Here is a 16,595-nt window from a genome sequence, read left to right on the forward strand (position 1 = left end):
CACTCTAATTATAGCATACACATTGTAATCTGAGTTTCCTGGACAAGGTCCCAATTTCTATTTTTTTTTTTCCTATATTCTCTCTTTTGGAGCAAAAGTCAGGTTGCTAATATCAGCACTGAAGGACTCCTAAAGGACACCTCTGTGGGATAAAAATTTTAATCTGTATTTAAGAGAGAAATATTCATATAGGATAAGCCTGTAATCTTGAGGATTTTGCATTCAATGCTTTATAGCAAAAATGCTTAGCCAAATTTTACATAAGTAGTTTTCCCTGTAGTCAGAGTTCTGGAAAAATGAGATGTGAGGTTGATAATATAACTAAGTGCTGAGCTTGATTTTAATGAATGTACCACCCTAGAATTTCCATGTGTCTAAGTAAGTTTGTTTCTTTTAAAAGGAATCATTACACTTTTATTCTTACAAGGTTACGCTTATTTAATTCCTCTTTGAGAATCTGCCCTCAGATTCAGTATATAGCAGTAACAACACTTACAACTGAGTGGGCATTTACCCTGTGCCAGATTCAGTATTAAATGACTACAGATATTATCTCACTACATTTTAAAAAATCTTTTATAAGCCAAAATTTATTGCCTAGTTTATCTGCCTTCTTAATCAAATTTGACTTCTAATGTCTTTTTACTGCTTCCAAAAATTAAATTCACCCTTAAAGGGTGAATGTGGGGCACATGGAAAATATTCAAATGAGTTACCATAGGTTCTGAAAGCAAGAAACTAATTTGATTAGCAAATATCCACTGAGCCCTGTGTAAGATACTGTGTTAAGCATTGTGGGAGACAAGATTTCAGGCATGGTTCTTTCAGAAGAAACTATTCTGAATAATAGTTACATTACAGAAATATCTCACACATTTGTGAGATATCTTTGTAATATCTTTGGAAAATGGTATGGATTCTTGAAAATCTTTAGTGATGGAGACTCATTACCTCCTAAGGCAGCCTTCCTCATTTCACTTTTGGGTAGCTCATTCTCTTAAAATATTTGAAATCCAGTTCCCTATAATTTTGAAACTTTGGCCCTAAGTCTTTTCTTGAGACTATAGAAGAAGCTAAGCTGAATCTGCCTACAATCTTCAGAAGTTTACTTTGAATTATGTATCATAGTTGAATGTAAAAATTCATCTGTTCAGCAGATACTCAACTTTTGCTATTTCTAAAAAACTTCATGCTTATAGTATAAAAAGTAGTTGCTATTACTTTATAGTTATATCTCCTTTAACCCCTGATTTCCATTCATTAACTGTGGAATTTCAAGATTTGGGATTTGTAGGCTTATTTTATGGGTGGATTGCATGCTCCAAAAACAATGTACAAGTGACTGCAAAGTTGAAGTGAGCCCAGGTGTTAGAATAACACATTTTAGACTTTAAATATGGAGATTCACATACGTATATGTGAATATATATATGTATATATATAAAATCATCTATTATGTGCCATTCAGTATGCCAGCCAGCTACAGGGGATTCAACTATGAGCAAAATCACATATGGTCCCAAGCCCCCACTGAACTTAGAGTCTAGTAATGGAGACAGACAATCCAATGATTATACAGACAAATGTGAACTGCTACTGTGGTAATTTTTATGACATAGTAGCATGAGTCCTTGTAATAGGAGATTTGACTCTGGTAGGACAGAGAAGTATTCCTTGAAAAAGCGAACTTTTAGGATTGAATTCCAGCTAAGTGGGTAAGAGGAGAGGAAGAGCATTTCCAATCAATGCAAACATCATTTGCTAATGAGGGAACATGGAATACAAAGTAACTTAAGAAGACAACTAAGCTATAGTGGGGCAGAGAGGGAAAAGGGGGCTGTGGTGTGAGATGGGCGGGGAGTGATCAGAATCATGCAGGCCTATAGGCTTTGATAAGTGGTTTTGTATTTTTGTATTTATCCTGAAAGCAATGGGAAACCACTGAAGGGTTTTAAGCAGGGAAGTGGTGTGATCATATTTTCCTTTAGAAAAGATTGCTTTGGTTGAGTATGAAAGATGGATTAGTAGAGAGCAGAGTGAATGTGGGCAGAGCAGTTAAAAGGCTATTGCAATGGCCCTGTGGGGAAATAACGGTGTGGGTGAGGTTGATCACGTGGAGTGAAGAGGAGTGGATACTTTGTTCCTTATGTGTTTGCCTTGAGGAGGGAGCACTGACCCGTTTGGTGAGATATTGTGTGTAGATGGTCAGAGAAGCTGAATTCTGTTGAGAGGCTAACTCAACCAGGCAAAGGCCTAAAAAGTCCATTGACTTAATGACTTAGTGGTAATAGGGATGATCACAGGAAGAATGTTATTGTTGCTGGACTAGAGAGAATAGAAACCAGATTAGAATGGATTGATTAGCAAGTGGAAAGTAAAGAAATGAAGACATGTTGTATGTCAACTCTTGGGAAGATAAGTTTACCTCAGAAGATAATCTATACTAAGAAAATCTGGAAGTGAGGTGGATAGATCAGGAGACTGTGAAATTTTTGATGAGCACTTGAAAAATGAATTTAGTCAGGTTTAAACTGCAATTCAAAAGGCTTTTGATTACCTGAGGATTATTTGCAGTACATTCTAATCTCCTATCCAGTTAACACAACAATAGGCATTACCACTTCCAGACAGAGGAAGTACAGGAAGTGTGATTAATTTTGATATTAACCTAAGTAGATGGAATCAGGAAGACAGGCTAAACACTCCAACTAAATCTTATCATGTGTTCCAAAAGCTTGATAAAAATGGCTCTGGAATTAGCCAGTGTTTTACCTTATATATACCACAATTCAGCTCTCTTAATACAGGTAATTAATTGGTCTTCCTAGAGAATTGTTTTATCACATACTTGAATTTCTCAGAAGATTCCACTTTTTTTATCCTAACCTCCCCCCACCACCACCATTTCCTGAATATGGGGCTCCCAATAAAAATAATATATTTGTTTCCTACATCTGCAACTTTTAATTCCTTTGAATTTTCCCTCAGTTTCCTTGATTAATTCATTTCACTCAACAAACATTTATTAAGCATTTACTCTGGGCTGGGTGCTGTGGACTCAGAGATAAATAAGACAGTTTTTGCCCTCAAGAAGTTGGGTCTACCTCTAGCCATTCCAATCAAAGGAGACCTTTCCCTGTATCATAAATTTTTCATTCCAGTGGTTTCTCACCTTTTCAAGTATGAAGAAACACTTTTCAGTATCAAAAAGTGACTGCATTTAGGTCTTTAATCCATTTGAGTTTATTTTTGTATATGTTTTTAGAGAGTGTTCTAATTTAATTCCTTTACATGTAGCTGTCCAGTTTTCCCAGCACCACTCATTGAAGAGACTGTCTTTTCTCTATTGTATATTCTTGCTTCCTGTGTCGGTAATTGACCATAAATGCGTGGGTTTATTTCTGGGCTTTCTATCCTGTTGCATTGATCTATGTGTCTGTTTTTGTGCCAGTACCATACTGTTTTGATTACTGTAGCTTTGTAGTACAGTCTGGAGTCAGGGAGCATGATTCCTCTAGCCTCTTTGTTCTTTCTCAAGATTGTTTTGGCTATTTGGGGTCTTTTGTGTTTCCATACAAATTAAAACATTTTTTGTTCCAGTTCTGTGAAAATGCCATTGGTAATTTGATAGGGAATGCATTGAATCTGTAGATTGCCTTGGGTAGTAGGGTCATTTTAACAGTGTTGATTCTTCCAATCCATGAACATGATATAGATTTCCATTTGTTTGCGGCATCTTCAATTTCTTTCATCAGTGTCTAATAGTTTCCAGAGTACAGGCCTTTTGCCTCCTTAGGTATGTTTATTCCTAGGTATTTTATTCTTTTTGATGTGACAGTAAGTTGGATTGTTTCCTTAATTTCTCTTTTTGATATTTCATTGTTAGTGTATAGAAATGCAGCAGATTACTGTATATTAATTTTGTATCCTGCAACTTTACCAAATTTATTGATGAGCTCTAGTCGTTTTCTGGTGGTGTCTTTAGGATTTTCTATATATAGTATCATGCCATCTGCAAACAGTGAGTTTTACTTCTTCCTTTCCAATTTGGATTCCTTTTATTTCTTTTTCTTCTCTGATTGCTGTGGCTAGGACTTCCAAAACTATGTTGAATAAAAATGGTGAGAGTGGGCACCCTTGTCTTGTTCCTGATCTAAGAGGAAATGCTTTCAGGTTTTCACCATTGAGTAGGATGTTACCTGTGGGTCTGTCATATATGGCCTTTATTATGTTGACGTATGTTCCCTCTATGTCCACTTTCTGGAGAGTTTTTTTATCATAAATGGATGTTGAATTTTATCCAAAGCTTTTCCTGCGTCTATTGAGATGATCATATGGTTTTTAGTTTTCAATTTGTTAATGTGGGGTGTATCACGTTGATTGATTTGCAGATATTGAAAATTCTTGCATCCCTGGGATAAACCCCAGTTGATCATGGTGTATGATCCCTTTAATTTATTGTTGGATTCAGTTTGCTAGTATTTTGTTGAGGATTTTTGCATTTATGTTCATCAGCGATATGGAACTGTAATTTTCTTGTTTTGTGACATGTTTGGTTTTGGTGTCAGGGTGATGCTGACCTCATAGAATGAGCTTGGAAGTGTTCCTTCCTCTGTAATTTTTTGGAATAGTTTCGAAAGATAGGTGTTAACTCTTCTTTAAATGTTCGATAGAATTCACCTGTGAAGCCATCTGTTCCTGGACTTTTGTTTGCTGGGATTTTTTTAAATTACTGATTCAATTTCAGTACTGGTAATTGGTCTGTTCATATTTTCTATTTCTTCCTGGTTCAGTCTTGGGAGATTGTACCTTTCTAAGAACTCGTCCATTTTTTCTAGGTTGTTCATTTTAATGGTATATAGTCGTTCGTAGTAGTCTCTTATAGTCCTTTGTATTTCTGTGGTGTCCATTTAATTTCTCCTTTTTCATTTCGGATTTTTTTGGTTTGGGCCCTCTCCCTTTTTTTCTTGATGAGTCTGGCTAAAGGTTTATCAATTTTGTTTATATTTTCAAAGAACCAGCTTTTAGTTTCATTTATCTTCTCTATTTTTTTTTTTTTTTTTTAGTCTCTATTTCATTTATTTCTGCTCTGATCTTTATGATTTCTTTTCTTCTATTAAACTTGGGTTGATTTGTTCTTCTTTCTCTAATTCCCTTAGGTGGAAAGTCAGGTTATTTGAGATTTCTCTTGTTTCCCAAGGTAAGCTTGTATTGCTATAAACTTCCCTCCTAGAGCTGCTTTTTCTGTGTCCCATAGGTTTTGGATCATTGTGTTTTTGTTTTCATTTATCTCTAGGTATTTTTTGATTTCCTCTTTGATTTCTTCAGTGATCCACTAGCCGTTTAGTAGCATATTGTTTAGCCTCCGCGTTTTTCTGTTTTTTGCAGTTTTTTCCTTGTAATTGATAATAAAATAAACTCAAAATGATTAAAGACCTAAATGTAAGACCGGATACTATAAAAATCCTAGAGGAAAACATAGGCAGAACACTCTTTGACATAAATCACAGCAATATTTTTTTGGATCTGTCCCCTATAGTAATGGAAACAAAAGCAAAAATAAATAAATGGAACCTAATTAAACTTAAAAGCTTTTGCACAGCAAAGGAAACAGTAAACAAAATGAAAGGACAACCTACAGAATGGGAGAAAATATTTGCAAATGATGCAACCAACAAGGGATTAATCTCCAAAATATAAAAACAGCTTATACAGCTCAATATCAAAAAAACAAACAACCCAGTCACAAAATGGGCAGAAGATCTAACTACTGTATACATTTCTCCACGGTAGACATACAGAAAGCCAACAAGTACATGAAAAGATGCTCAATATCACTAATCATTAGGGAAATGCAAATCAAAACCATAATGAGATATCACCTTACACCTGTCAGAATGGCTGTCATCAAAAAAACCACAAATAACAAATGTTGGTGGGAAAAGGGAATGCTTGTACACTGTTGGTGGGAATGTAAATTGGTGCATTCACTGTGGAAAACAGTATGGAGGTTTCTCAAAAAACTAAAAATAGAACTACCCCATGACCCAGCAGTTCTACTCCTGGATATATATTCGAAAAAAACAAAAACACTAATTTGAAAAGATACAAGCACTCCAATGTTCATAGCAGCGTTATTTACAATTGCCAAGATATGGAAGCAACCTAAGTGTCCATCAACAGATGAATGGCTAAAGAGGAGGTGGTTCATATATATACAGTGGAATGCTAATCCGCCATAAAAAAGAATGAAATTTTGCCATTTGCAGCAACATGGATGGACTTTGAGGGCATTATGCTAAGTGAAATAAGGCAGACAGAGAAAGACAAATACTGTATGATATCACTTATATGTGGAATCAAACAATACAACAAACTAGTGAATATAACAAAAAAGAAGCAGACTCACAGATATAGAGAACAAGCTAGTGGTTATCAGTGGGGAAAGGGAAAGGGGGGCAATATAGGTGTAGGGAATTAAGAGGTACAAACCACTATGTATAAAAATAAGCTACAAGGATATATTGTACAATACTGGGAATATAGCCGATATTTTATAAAATGTACGTTGAAACTGTCAAAAAAAATTTTTTTAAATGACTGGAGACATCTCACATGATACTAGGCATATTCAGTATCTACTTATTAAGCACAATATAATAGGGACTTCCCTGGTGGCACAGTTGTTAAGAATCTGCCTGCCAATGCAGGGGACACGGGTTCAAGCCCTGGTCCAGGAAGATCCCACATGCTGTGGAGCAATGAAGCCCATGCGCACAACTAATGAGCCTGTGCTCTAGAGCCTGTGAGCCACAACTACTGAGCCTGTGTGCCACAACTACTGAAGCCCATGTGCCTAGAGCCTGTGCTCTGCAACAAGAGAAGCCACTGCAATGAGAAGCCCACACACTGCAATGAAGAGTAGCCCCTGCTCACTGCAACTAGAGAAAGCCTGCGCACAGCAACGAAGACCCAACGCGGTCAAAAATAAATAAATAAAGTAAATAAATTTATTTAAAAAAATAATAAAAGAGACCGCCACAGCAACAGTCAGCTCTACCCACCACCAGAGCCTCCCATCAAGCCTCTTAGATAGCCTCAACCACCAGAGGGCAGACAGCAGAAGCAAGAAAAACTACAATCCTGCAGCCTGTGGACCAAAAACCACAGTTACAGAAAGACAGAGAAGATGAAAAGGCAGAGGGCTATGTACCAGATGAAGGAACAAGAAAAAACCCCAGAAAAACAATTAAATGAAGTGGAGATAGGCAACCTTCCAGAAAAAGAATTCAGAATAATGATAGTGAAGATGATCCAGGACCTCGGAATAAGAATGGAGGCAAAGATTGAGAAGATGCAAGAAATGATTAACAAAGACCTAGAAGAATTAAAGAACAAACAAACAGAGATGACCAATACAATAACTGAAATGAAAACTACACTAGAAGGAATCAATAGCAGAATAACTGAGGCAGAAGAACGGATAAGTGACCTGGAAGACAGAATGGTGGAATTCACTGCTGCGGAACAGACTAAAGAAAAAAAAATGAAAAGAAATGAAGACAGCCTAAGAGACCTCTGGGACAACATTAAACGCAACAACATTCGCATTATAGGGGTCCCAGAAGGAGAAGAGAGAGAGAAAGGACCCGAGAAAATATTTGAAGAGATTATAGTCGAAAACTTCCCTAACATGGGAAAGGAAATAGCCACCCAAGTCCAGGAAGCACAGAGAGTCCCATACAGAATAAACCCAAGGAGAAACACGCCGAGACACATAGTAATCAAAGTGGCAAAAATTAAAGACAAAGAAAAATTACTGAAAGCAGCAAGGGAAAAACGACAAGTAACATACAAGGGAACTCCCATAAGGTTAACAGCTGATTTCTCAGCAGAAACTCTGCAAGCCAGAAGGGAGTGGCATGATATACTTAAAGTGATGAAAGGGAAGAACCTACAACCAAGATTACTCTACCCAGCAAGGATCTCATTTAGATTTGACGGAGAAATCAAAAGCTTTACAGACAAGCAAAAGCTAAGAGAATTCAGCACCACCAAACCAGCTCTACAACAAATGCTAAAGGAACTTCTCTAAGTGGGAAACACAAGAGAAGAAAAGGACCTACAAAAACAAACCCAAAACAATTAAGAAAATGGTCATAGGAACATACATATCGATAATTACCTTAAACGTGAATGGATTAAATGCCCCAACCAAAAGACATAGACTGGCTGAATGGATACAAAAACAGGACCCATATATATGCTGTCTACAAGAGACCCACTTCAGACCTAGGGACACATACAGACTGAAAGTGAGGGGATGGAAAAAGATATTCCATGCAAATGGAAATCAAAAGAAAGCTGGAGTAGCTATACTCATATCAGATAAAATAGACTTTAAAATAAAGAATGTTACAAGAGACAAGGAAGGACACTACATAATGATCCAGGGATCAATCCAAGAAGAAGATATAACAATTATAAATATATATGCACCCAACATAGGAGCACCTCAATACATAAGGCAACTGCTAACAGCTCTAAAAGAGGAAATCGACAGTAACACAATAATAGTGGGGGACTTTAACACCTCACTTACACCAATGGACAGATCATCCAAAATGAAAATAAATAAGGAAACAGAAGCTTTAAATGACACAATAGACCAGACAGATTTAATTGATATATATAGGACATTCCATCCAAAAACGGCAGATTACACGTTCTTCTCAAGTGCGCACGGAACACTCTCCAGGATAGATAACATCTTGGGTCACAAATCAAGCCTCAGTAAATTTAAGAAAATTGAAATCATATCAAGCATCTTTTCTGACCACAACGCTATGAGATTAGAAATGAATTACAGGGAAAAAAACGTAAAAAAGACAAACACATGGAGGCTAAACAATACGTTACTAAATAACCAAGAGATCACTGAAGAAATCAAACAGGAAATAAAAAAATACCTAGAGACAAATGACAATGAAAACACGACGACCCAAAACCTATGGGATGCAGCAAAAGCGGTTCTAAGAGGGAAGTTTATAGCTATACAAGCCTACCTAAAGAAATAAGAAAAATCTCAAGTAAACAATCTAACCTTACACCTAAAGAAACTAGAGAAAGAAGAACAAACAAAACCCAAAGTTAGCAGAAGGAAAGAAATCATAAAGATCAGAGCAGAAATAAATGAAATAGAAACAAAGAAAACAATAGCAAAGATCAATAAAACTAAAAGTTGGTTCTTTGAGAAGATAAACAAAATTGATAAGCCATTAGCCAGACTCATCAAGAAAAAGAGGGAGAGGACTCAAATCAATAAAATCAGAAATGAAAAAGGAGAAGTTACAACAGACACCGCAGAAATACAAAGCATCCTAAGAGACTACTACAAGCAACTTTATGCCAATAACATGGACAACCTGGAAGAAATGGACAAATTCTTAGAAAGGTATAACCTTCCAAGACTGAATCAGGAAGAAACAGAAACTATGAACAGACCAATCACAAGTAATGAAATTGAAACTGGGATTAAAAATCTTCCAACAAACAAAAGTCCAGGACCAGATGGCTTCACAGGTGAATTCTATCAAACATTTAGAGAAGAGCTAACAACCATCCTTCTCAAACTCTTCCAAAAAATTGCAGAGGAAGGAACTCTCCCAAACTCATTCTATGAGGCCACCATCACCCTGATACCAAAACCAGACAAAGACACTACAAAAAAAGAAAATTACAGACCAATATCACTGATGAATATAGATGCAAAAATCCTCAACAAAATACTAGCAAACAGAATCCAACAACACATTAAAAGGATCATACACCACGATCAAGTGGGATTTATCCCAGGGATGCAAGGATTCTTCAATATACGCAAATCAATCAATGTGATACACCATATTAACAAATTGAAGAATAAAAACCATATGATCATCTCAATAGATGCAGAAAAAGCTTTTGACAAAATTCAACACCCATTTCTGATAAAAACTCTCCAGAAAGTGGGCATAGAGGGAACCTACCTCAACATAATAAAGGCCATATATGACAAACCCACAGCAAACATCATTCTCAATGGTGAAAAACTGAAAGCATTTCCTCTAAGATCAGGAACGAGACAAGGATGTCCACTCTCACCACTTTTATTCAACATAGTTCTGGAAGTCCTAGCCACGGCAATCAGAGAAGAAAAAGAAATAAAAGGAATACAAATTGGAAAAGAAGAAGTAAAACTGTCACTGTTTGCGGATGACATGATACTATACATAGAGAATCCTAAAACTGCCACCAGAAAACTGCTAGAGCTAATTAATGAATATGGTAAAGTTGCAGGTTACAAAATTAATGCACAGAAATCTCTTGCATTCCTATACACTAATGATGAAAAATCTGAAAGAGAAATTATGGAAACACTCCCATTTACCATTGCAACAAAAAGAATAAAATACCTAGGAATAAACCTACCTAGGGAGACAAAAGACCTGTATGCAGAAAACTATAAGACACTGATGAAAGAAATTAAAGATGATACCAACAGATGGAGAGATATACCATGTTCTTGGATTGGAAGAATCAACATTGTGAAAATGAGTATACTACCCAAAGCAATCGACAGATTCAATGCAATCCCTATCAAATTACCAATGGCATTTTTTACGGAGCTAGAACAAATCATCTTAAAATTTGTATGGAGACACAAAAGACCCCGAATAGCCAAAGCAGTCTTGAGGCAAAAAAATGGAGCTGGAGGAATCAGACTCCCTGACTTCAGACTATACTACAAAGCTACAGTCATCAAGACAATATGGTACTGGCACAAAAACAGAAACATAGATCAATGGAACAAGATAGAAAGCCCAGAGATTAACCCACGCACCTATGGTCAACTGATCTATGACAAAGGAGGCAAAGATATACAATGGAGAAAAGACAGTCTCTTCAGTAAGTGGTGCTGGGAAAACTGGACAGCTACATGTAAAAGAATGAAATTAGAATACTCCCTAACACCATACACAAAAATAAACTCAAAATGGATTAGAGACCTAAATATAAGACTGGACACTATAAAACTCTTAGAGGAAAACATAGGAAGAACACTCTTTGACATAAATCACAGCAAGATCTTTTTTGATCCACCTCCTAGAGTAATGGAAATAAAAACAAAAATAAACAAGTGGGACCTAATGAAACTTCAAAGCTTTTGCACAGCAAAGGAAACCATAAACAAGACGAAAAGACAACCCTCAGAATGGGAGAAAATATTTGCAAATGAATCAATGGACAAAGGATTAATCTCCAAAATATATAAACAGCTCATTCAGCTCAATATCAAAGAAACAAACACCCCAATCCAAAAATGGGCAGAAGACCTAAATAGACATTTCTCCAAAGAAGACATACAGATGGCCACGAAGCACATGAAAAGATGCTCAACATCACTAATTATTAGAGAAATGCAAATCAAAACTACAATGAGGTATCACCTCACTCCTGTTAGAATGGGCATCATCAGAAAATCTACAAACAACAAATGCTGGAGAGGGTGTGGAGAAAAGGGAACCCTCTTGCACTGTTGGTGGGAATGTAAATTGATACAGCCACTATGGAGAACAATATGGAGGTTCCTTAAAAAACTAAAAATAGAATTACCATATGACCCAGCAATCCCACTGCTGGGCATATACCCAGAGAAAACCGTAATTCAAAAAGACACATGCACCCAAATGTTCATTGCAGCACTATTTACAATAGCCAGGTCATGGAAGCAACCTAAATGCCCATCAACAGACGAATGGATAAAGAAGATGTGGTACATATATACAATGGAATATTACTCAGCCATAAAAAGGAACGAAATTGAGTCATTTGTTGAGACGTGGATGGATCTAGAGACTGTCATACAGAGTGAAGTAAGTCAGAAAGAGAAAAACAAATATCGTATATTAATGCATGTATGTGGAACCTAGAAAAATGGTACAGATGAGCCAGTTTACAGGGCAGAAGTTGAGACACAGATGTAGAGAATGGACATATGGACACCAAGGGGGGAAAACTGCGGCGAGGTGGGGATGGTGGTGTGCTGAATTGGGTGATTGGGATTGACATGTATACACTGATGTGTATAAAATTGATGCCTAATAAGAACCTGCAGTATAAAAAAACAAACAAAACAACTATTACTAAACTTTCATTGGGTTATTTGTATGGAAATATGTTAATATAAATGTTTCAGACATTACATGAAATTTCTAAAAATCTTGTATTTGTATGGAAATATGTATGGAAATATGTTAATATAAATGTTTCAGACATTACATGAAATTTCTAAAAATCTTATATTTGTATTTGTATGGAAATATGTATGGAAATATGTTAATATAAATGTTTCAGACATTACATGAAATTTCTAAAAATCTTATATGTTCTGGTATAATGTTATGAGTAATAATCCTAGTTATTACTTTAAAATGTATACCTCAGAAATAACTAATTTTCTTGTCAACTGCATTATTATGAACTTTCATCAAATCTTTAACCGTGGTCATTTTTAAGTCTTTTGTCATTTACAGACAGTTCTGGGTGTACTCTGATGATTTTGCAAATATGTTCCTATAAAAGGGTTTCATCTTCAAGAAATTCATGGAAAAGACTCTGACAAGTACAGGTTTCTGGTAACTGACTGTACTGCTGAACTGAATGAATAAGCATTTTCAGAACTCTAATGAAAAACTGATGAACTCATAAAAGTGCTAACAAAAGAGCAAGATGAAAAAAAAATTAATTACATGGGACTGAGTGAACTGATGAGGATGAGTATAATTTTTGTGACTTTCTGTCTGAATTTAAAAAAAAAAAAATCCCACAAGGACTCAGAGGCAAAGAATATACAAATCAATTTTCACTGCAAAGTAAAGGAGCTGTTACAGTGGAGGATTACTGGACTGAATGTCAATATTATGACATAGTATGAGTGTGTTTCATGTTTGGTAATTGCAATCATTGTTGCTTTTGTTGTGGTCATCCATGTACAATGCTTGGTGTCAGTCTATTTATCTCTTGTAAAAATAAAATACAGTGTGTGTGTGTGTGAAAAAAAAAAAGAAAATAAATAAGGAAACAGAAGCTTTAAATGACAAAAAATAATAATAATAATAAAAGAAAACCATCATAAATATTTTGAAATGAATATATATCTTATTTCCCCCAGCGACATCTACATAAATTTTAAGAACAATGTATATATCCATATGAGACATTATATATTCAGTATATAGACAGTAATTCATGCAGATTCTTTGCAAAATACTACAAGCCCTTTGATTCACCGTTGAGCACCATAATCTACACCACACATTTCATACTTAACTTGCATTATAATATTATACTGTTGTTGTTTTCTATTATTTAGCCTTCACATGTGCATATCTAAGTCATACTTCTTGAAGGCAAAGATCAGAAAATGAGTTTCCTCTGTTTATCCTACAGAAGTCAGCAGTTACTAGAGGCTGAAGAAGGAAAGAGCGAAGGTGGTTTAATGTGTACCATTGATTGCTACTAATCCTTGTATGTGTTTTGTTAATACCTTGCTACAGGCCTCTTCCTGGGAAATGAAGAGGAAACAGAGACAAAACTCTGTGCAGGAATGTAAGGCTCTGATTGAAGTTGAAACCAGCAACAGCAATTTGGATATAATCCAGGTGAGATAAACTTTACTGACTAAATGACACCTTGAAATTTATTCACATCCATAAAGATGAGAGGAATCCAAGAAACATTTCACATTAGTGCCTCAAGTAACGGAAACGTTTAATTGAATAACCTAGTTTTTAGGTGAAGAAACAAGACTCAGAAAGTTTGTTGCTTGCCCAAAGCTACAGAAACTAGTAAAACTACAACTGGGACTTATACCTCCTGACCACTAGTCCATAATGCTTTTCATTTTAGTTATCAGGGTGTGAAAGCTTTAATATTATGTTAATGTATATGTGTGTGTATATATATAAAACTGGAAGTTCATCTCAAAACCTGCATGCCCAAATCCAAAGCATCTGAACCTTTCTGTAATTCACAGTGTGGATTCTCACCAGAAAGTGTAATTCTAATCTGACTTAAATTAGGCCACTGCCATAAGTCCTGCTAAGAGAAGTCTTTTCAAGAAATATGGACATACTTTCCACTTACTTCTGTAGATTGTATATCCCTGATTCTAACTTGGTAGTCAATTTCAAAGACCTACATATCTGGACTACCGTACCCTAGACCCCAGCAGAGTTGCCTTCCCTCACTGAACCAAGTATAAAAGCCCTTAGCGTATAGGAAGAATCGAGTCAAGGAATATGAGGAACACTTCATCTGTGAAGCCATGTTAAAGACACTGTCCATTGTGTTATAGAGAGCCCTTTGTGTTATAATAAAAAGGTTCATTTGAATGTTTAAATTTAATATCAGGAAAAAATCAATTTCATATTTTCCTTTATCGGAATATGAATTTTATTACTCACTGTATTTCTCTTTATACCTCAATTGCCAAGAAGCTTATAACTAAACTTCAACTGAAATAAGAATAACTATAGTTGCCACGATGGTTGTTATTTTCTGACATAATAATATAAGTGAGAGTATTTAGAAAAAGGCCTACGTCACTATACATGTCTTTAGGTAAATTACCTCAAAATGCTATTTAGGATTGTGGATTAAGTTTCAATTATAAATGAGCCAATGAGGAAGCATAATGTCTTCTGACTTTAGCCTAATTTATGTGCTCTTCAGCAAAACAATATTGTCACAAGGTACATGAGATAACAATCATGGAGGTTTCATTTTTAAAAGTTTTCATTATGGAACATTTCAGACATAGCACAGTCAACCGGAATGTGCCCATTTCCCAGCTCCAACAATTATCAACTCATGGCTGGTCTTGTTTCATTGTATCCTCCCCCTCCCTTGCCACCCTCATTACTCCCAACCATCATATCATTTCATCCATCATTATAATTGTTTTAAGAAGGTATCTAAAGGGTTGTTGAAAAGCTCTAGGAGTGATTTGTGAATGAGAATTTATTGACAGTTAAATCCAGGATGTGAAGAAAGTGAGCACCAACATGTTTTCAAAAGGAAAAGGGTCAAAATTTAATCAGAGGCCAGAAAAGAAGACTACAACTGGTGTTGTCAATAACTCAACCTCTTTACCTCTTGGAAGCCAAATGTGATAAAACTGTACCTGTGAATATTACTAGTCATGACCTGCTTTGCAGCACCTTCAAAGTCTTTGTGTGTTTTTCATGTAGCCATTGCTTTGTCACCTCCCTAAGCTTTGCATGCAGCTTTTAGCAAGTGCTTTTTCACAAATTAGGTATGACATTTATATTAAAATTGTTGCTGTCTTTTTATGTAATATTTCTCAAGTTCTTACGTTACTTGTGTGAATGTGTGTGGTGTGATTCATTTGTGTTCTGTGATCCTGACAGGAAGTCTGTTTTCAAATTCATGGTATCTAATTAATTTGGATAAATACTGTACATTATCCAGTAATGCCCATTAATTTTTCTGTTTGGCTGCGGTTGCAGCAGTTCAAGTAGGAAATAATTGCTTCTGAATGCTTGTCTGCCTGGACTTCTTAAACTCAGAAAATAACAAAAGATTGTTCTTAACCCCTGGGTTCCTCCCCAGTTATCGTCTAACTGTGGTGCTTGTGTTGTGTATGTGTGTGTGCATGTGCTTTAATTCTGACCCTGCACCTGTCAAGTTTAAAGAAGGAGGGTATGCAGGGCTGCAAGAGGTTATCACTTAAGGAAGAGTAATTGGCTACCCACCACCTGCTGCAATTAGGTGGTTTTTATTATTTTGGTGAATTTACTACAGCCCGGGATCTTATTTTCAGATGTAATAGGCTCCAAAATATATGTTCAGCTCCACAATGAAAGTCCGTCTCACAGGAATGACTTCACATTATCCAAACTCCCGAGACTGTTGTATTACATCATAACGGCAGTTTAGTCATTTAAAAGATAAATCCAGCCTCAGTCCACTTGGAAGATACATTCTGACTTTCGTCGTGTATTCTTTCCCTTTATACCAGTCTGCATGGGTTGGCCAGTTACAGTCTGATGGTGCTGGTGAGCTATGTGCCTGAATATTTAAAGGGCTTCCAGCTAAGACAGCCCGCTGTGTCCACCTCCCCACATGGGATGACAAGGTTGATGTTACCAATTGCAGCTGTAACATTAAAAGGGCCCTGGCCCAGCACCCTCATCCTGTTTCTCCCTGTGCTCTTCTGAGTGTGTTTTTTTCACATTATATGGAGAACATCTCTATTCCGGTCAGCACGTTCTTTCTTTTGTGTATTGTTAATGTCTGTCAGTCTGCCTTTGGAAAGGATTTTTTTTCATATTAGGGCATTTCATTTCCCTCTCTTCCAAGTTTCAGGCACATGTCACTCTGGCTCTTGTACCAACAGTTGTGCAATTTCAAGTGAAATGATAAGAGTATTGATTACTTTTCAGATTTATATTGAATCTGACCACTGCTGATTATTTCAGCTATATTGTCATATAACCTCCAAGATCACCTCATCTGCTGTGGCTCAGGGT

The 16,595-nt window shown here is 36.2% G+C and overlaps 1 protein-coding gene across 1 annotated transcript in view; it reads left to right on the plus strand.

Moving 5' to 3' along the window:
* MORC1 (MORC family CW-type zinc finger 1) overlaps window positions 1-16,595 on the plus strand; it is a 243,757-nt gene that overhangs the window by 183,400 nt on the left and 43,762 nt on the right. The window contains 2 exon segments of the mRNA XM_057544938.1: window positions 94-144; window positions 13,599-13,703. Of these exon segments, the coding sequence (XP_057400921.1) occupies window positions 94-144; window positions 13,599-13,703 (156 nt within the window).

Source organism: Balaenoptera acutorostrata, chromosome 4 (assembly GCF_949987535.1).
Source record: "Balaenoptera acutorostrata chromosome 4, mBalAcu1.1, whole genome shotgun sequence".
In the NCBI taxonomy this organism is placed as follows: domain Eukaryota; kingdom Metazoa; phylum Chordata; class Mammalia; order Artiodactyla; family Balaenopteridae; genus Balaenoptera; species Balaenoptera acutorostrata.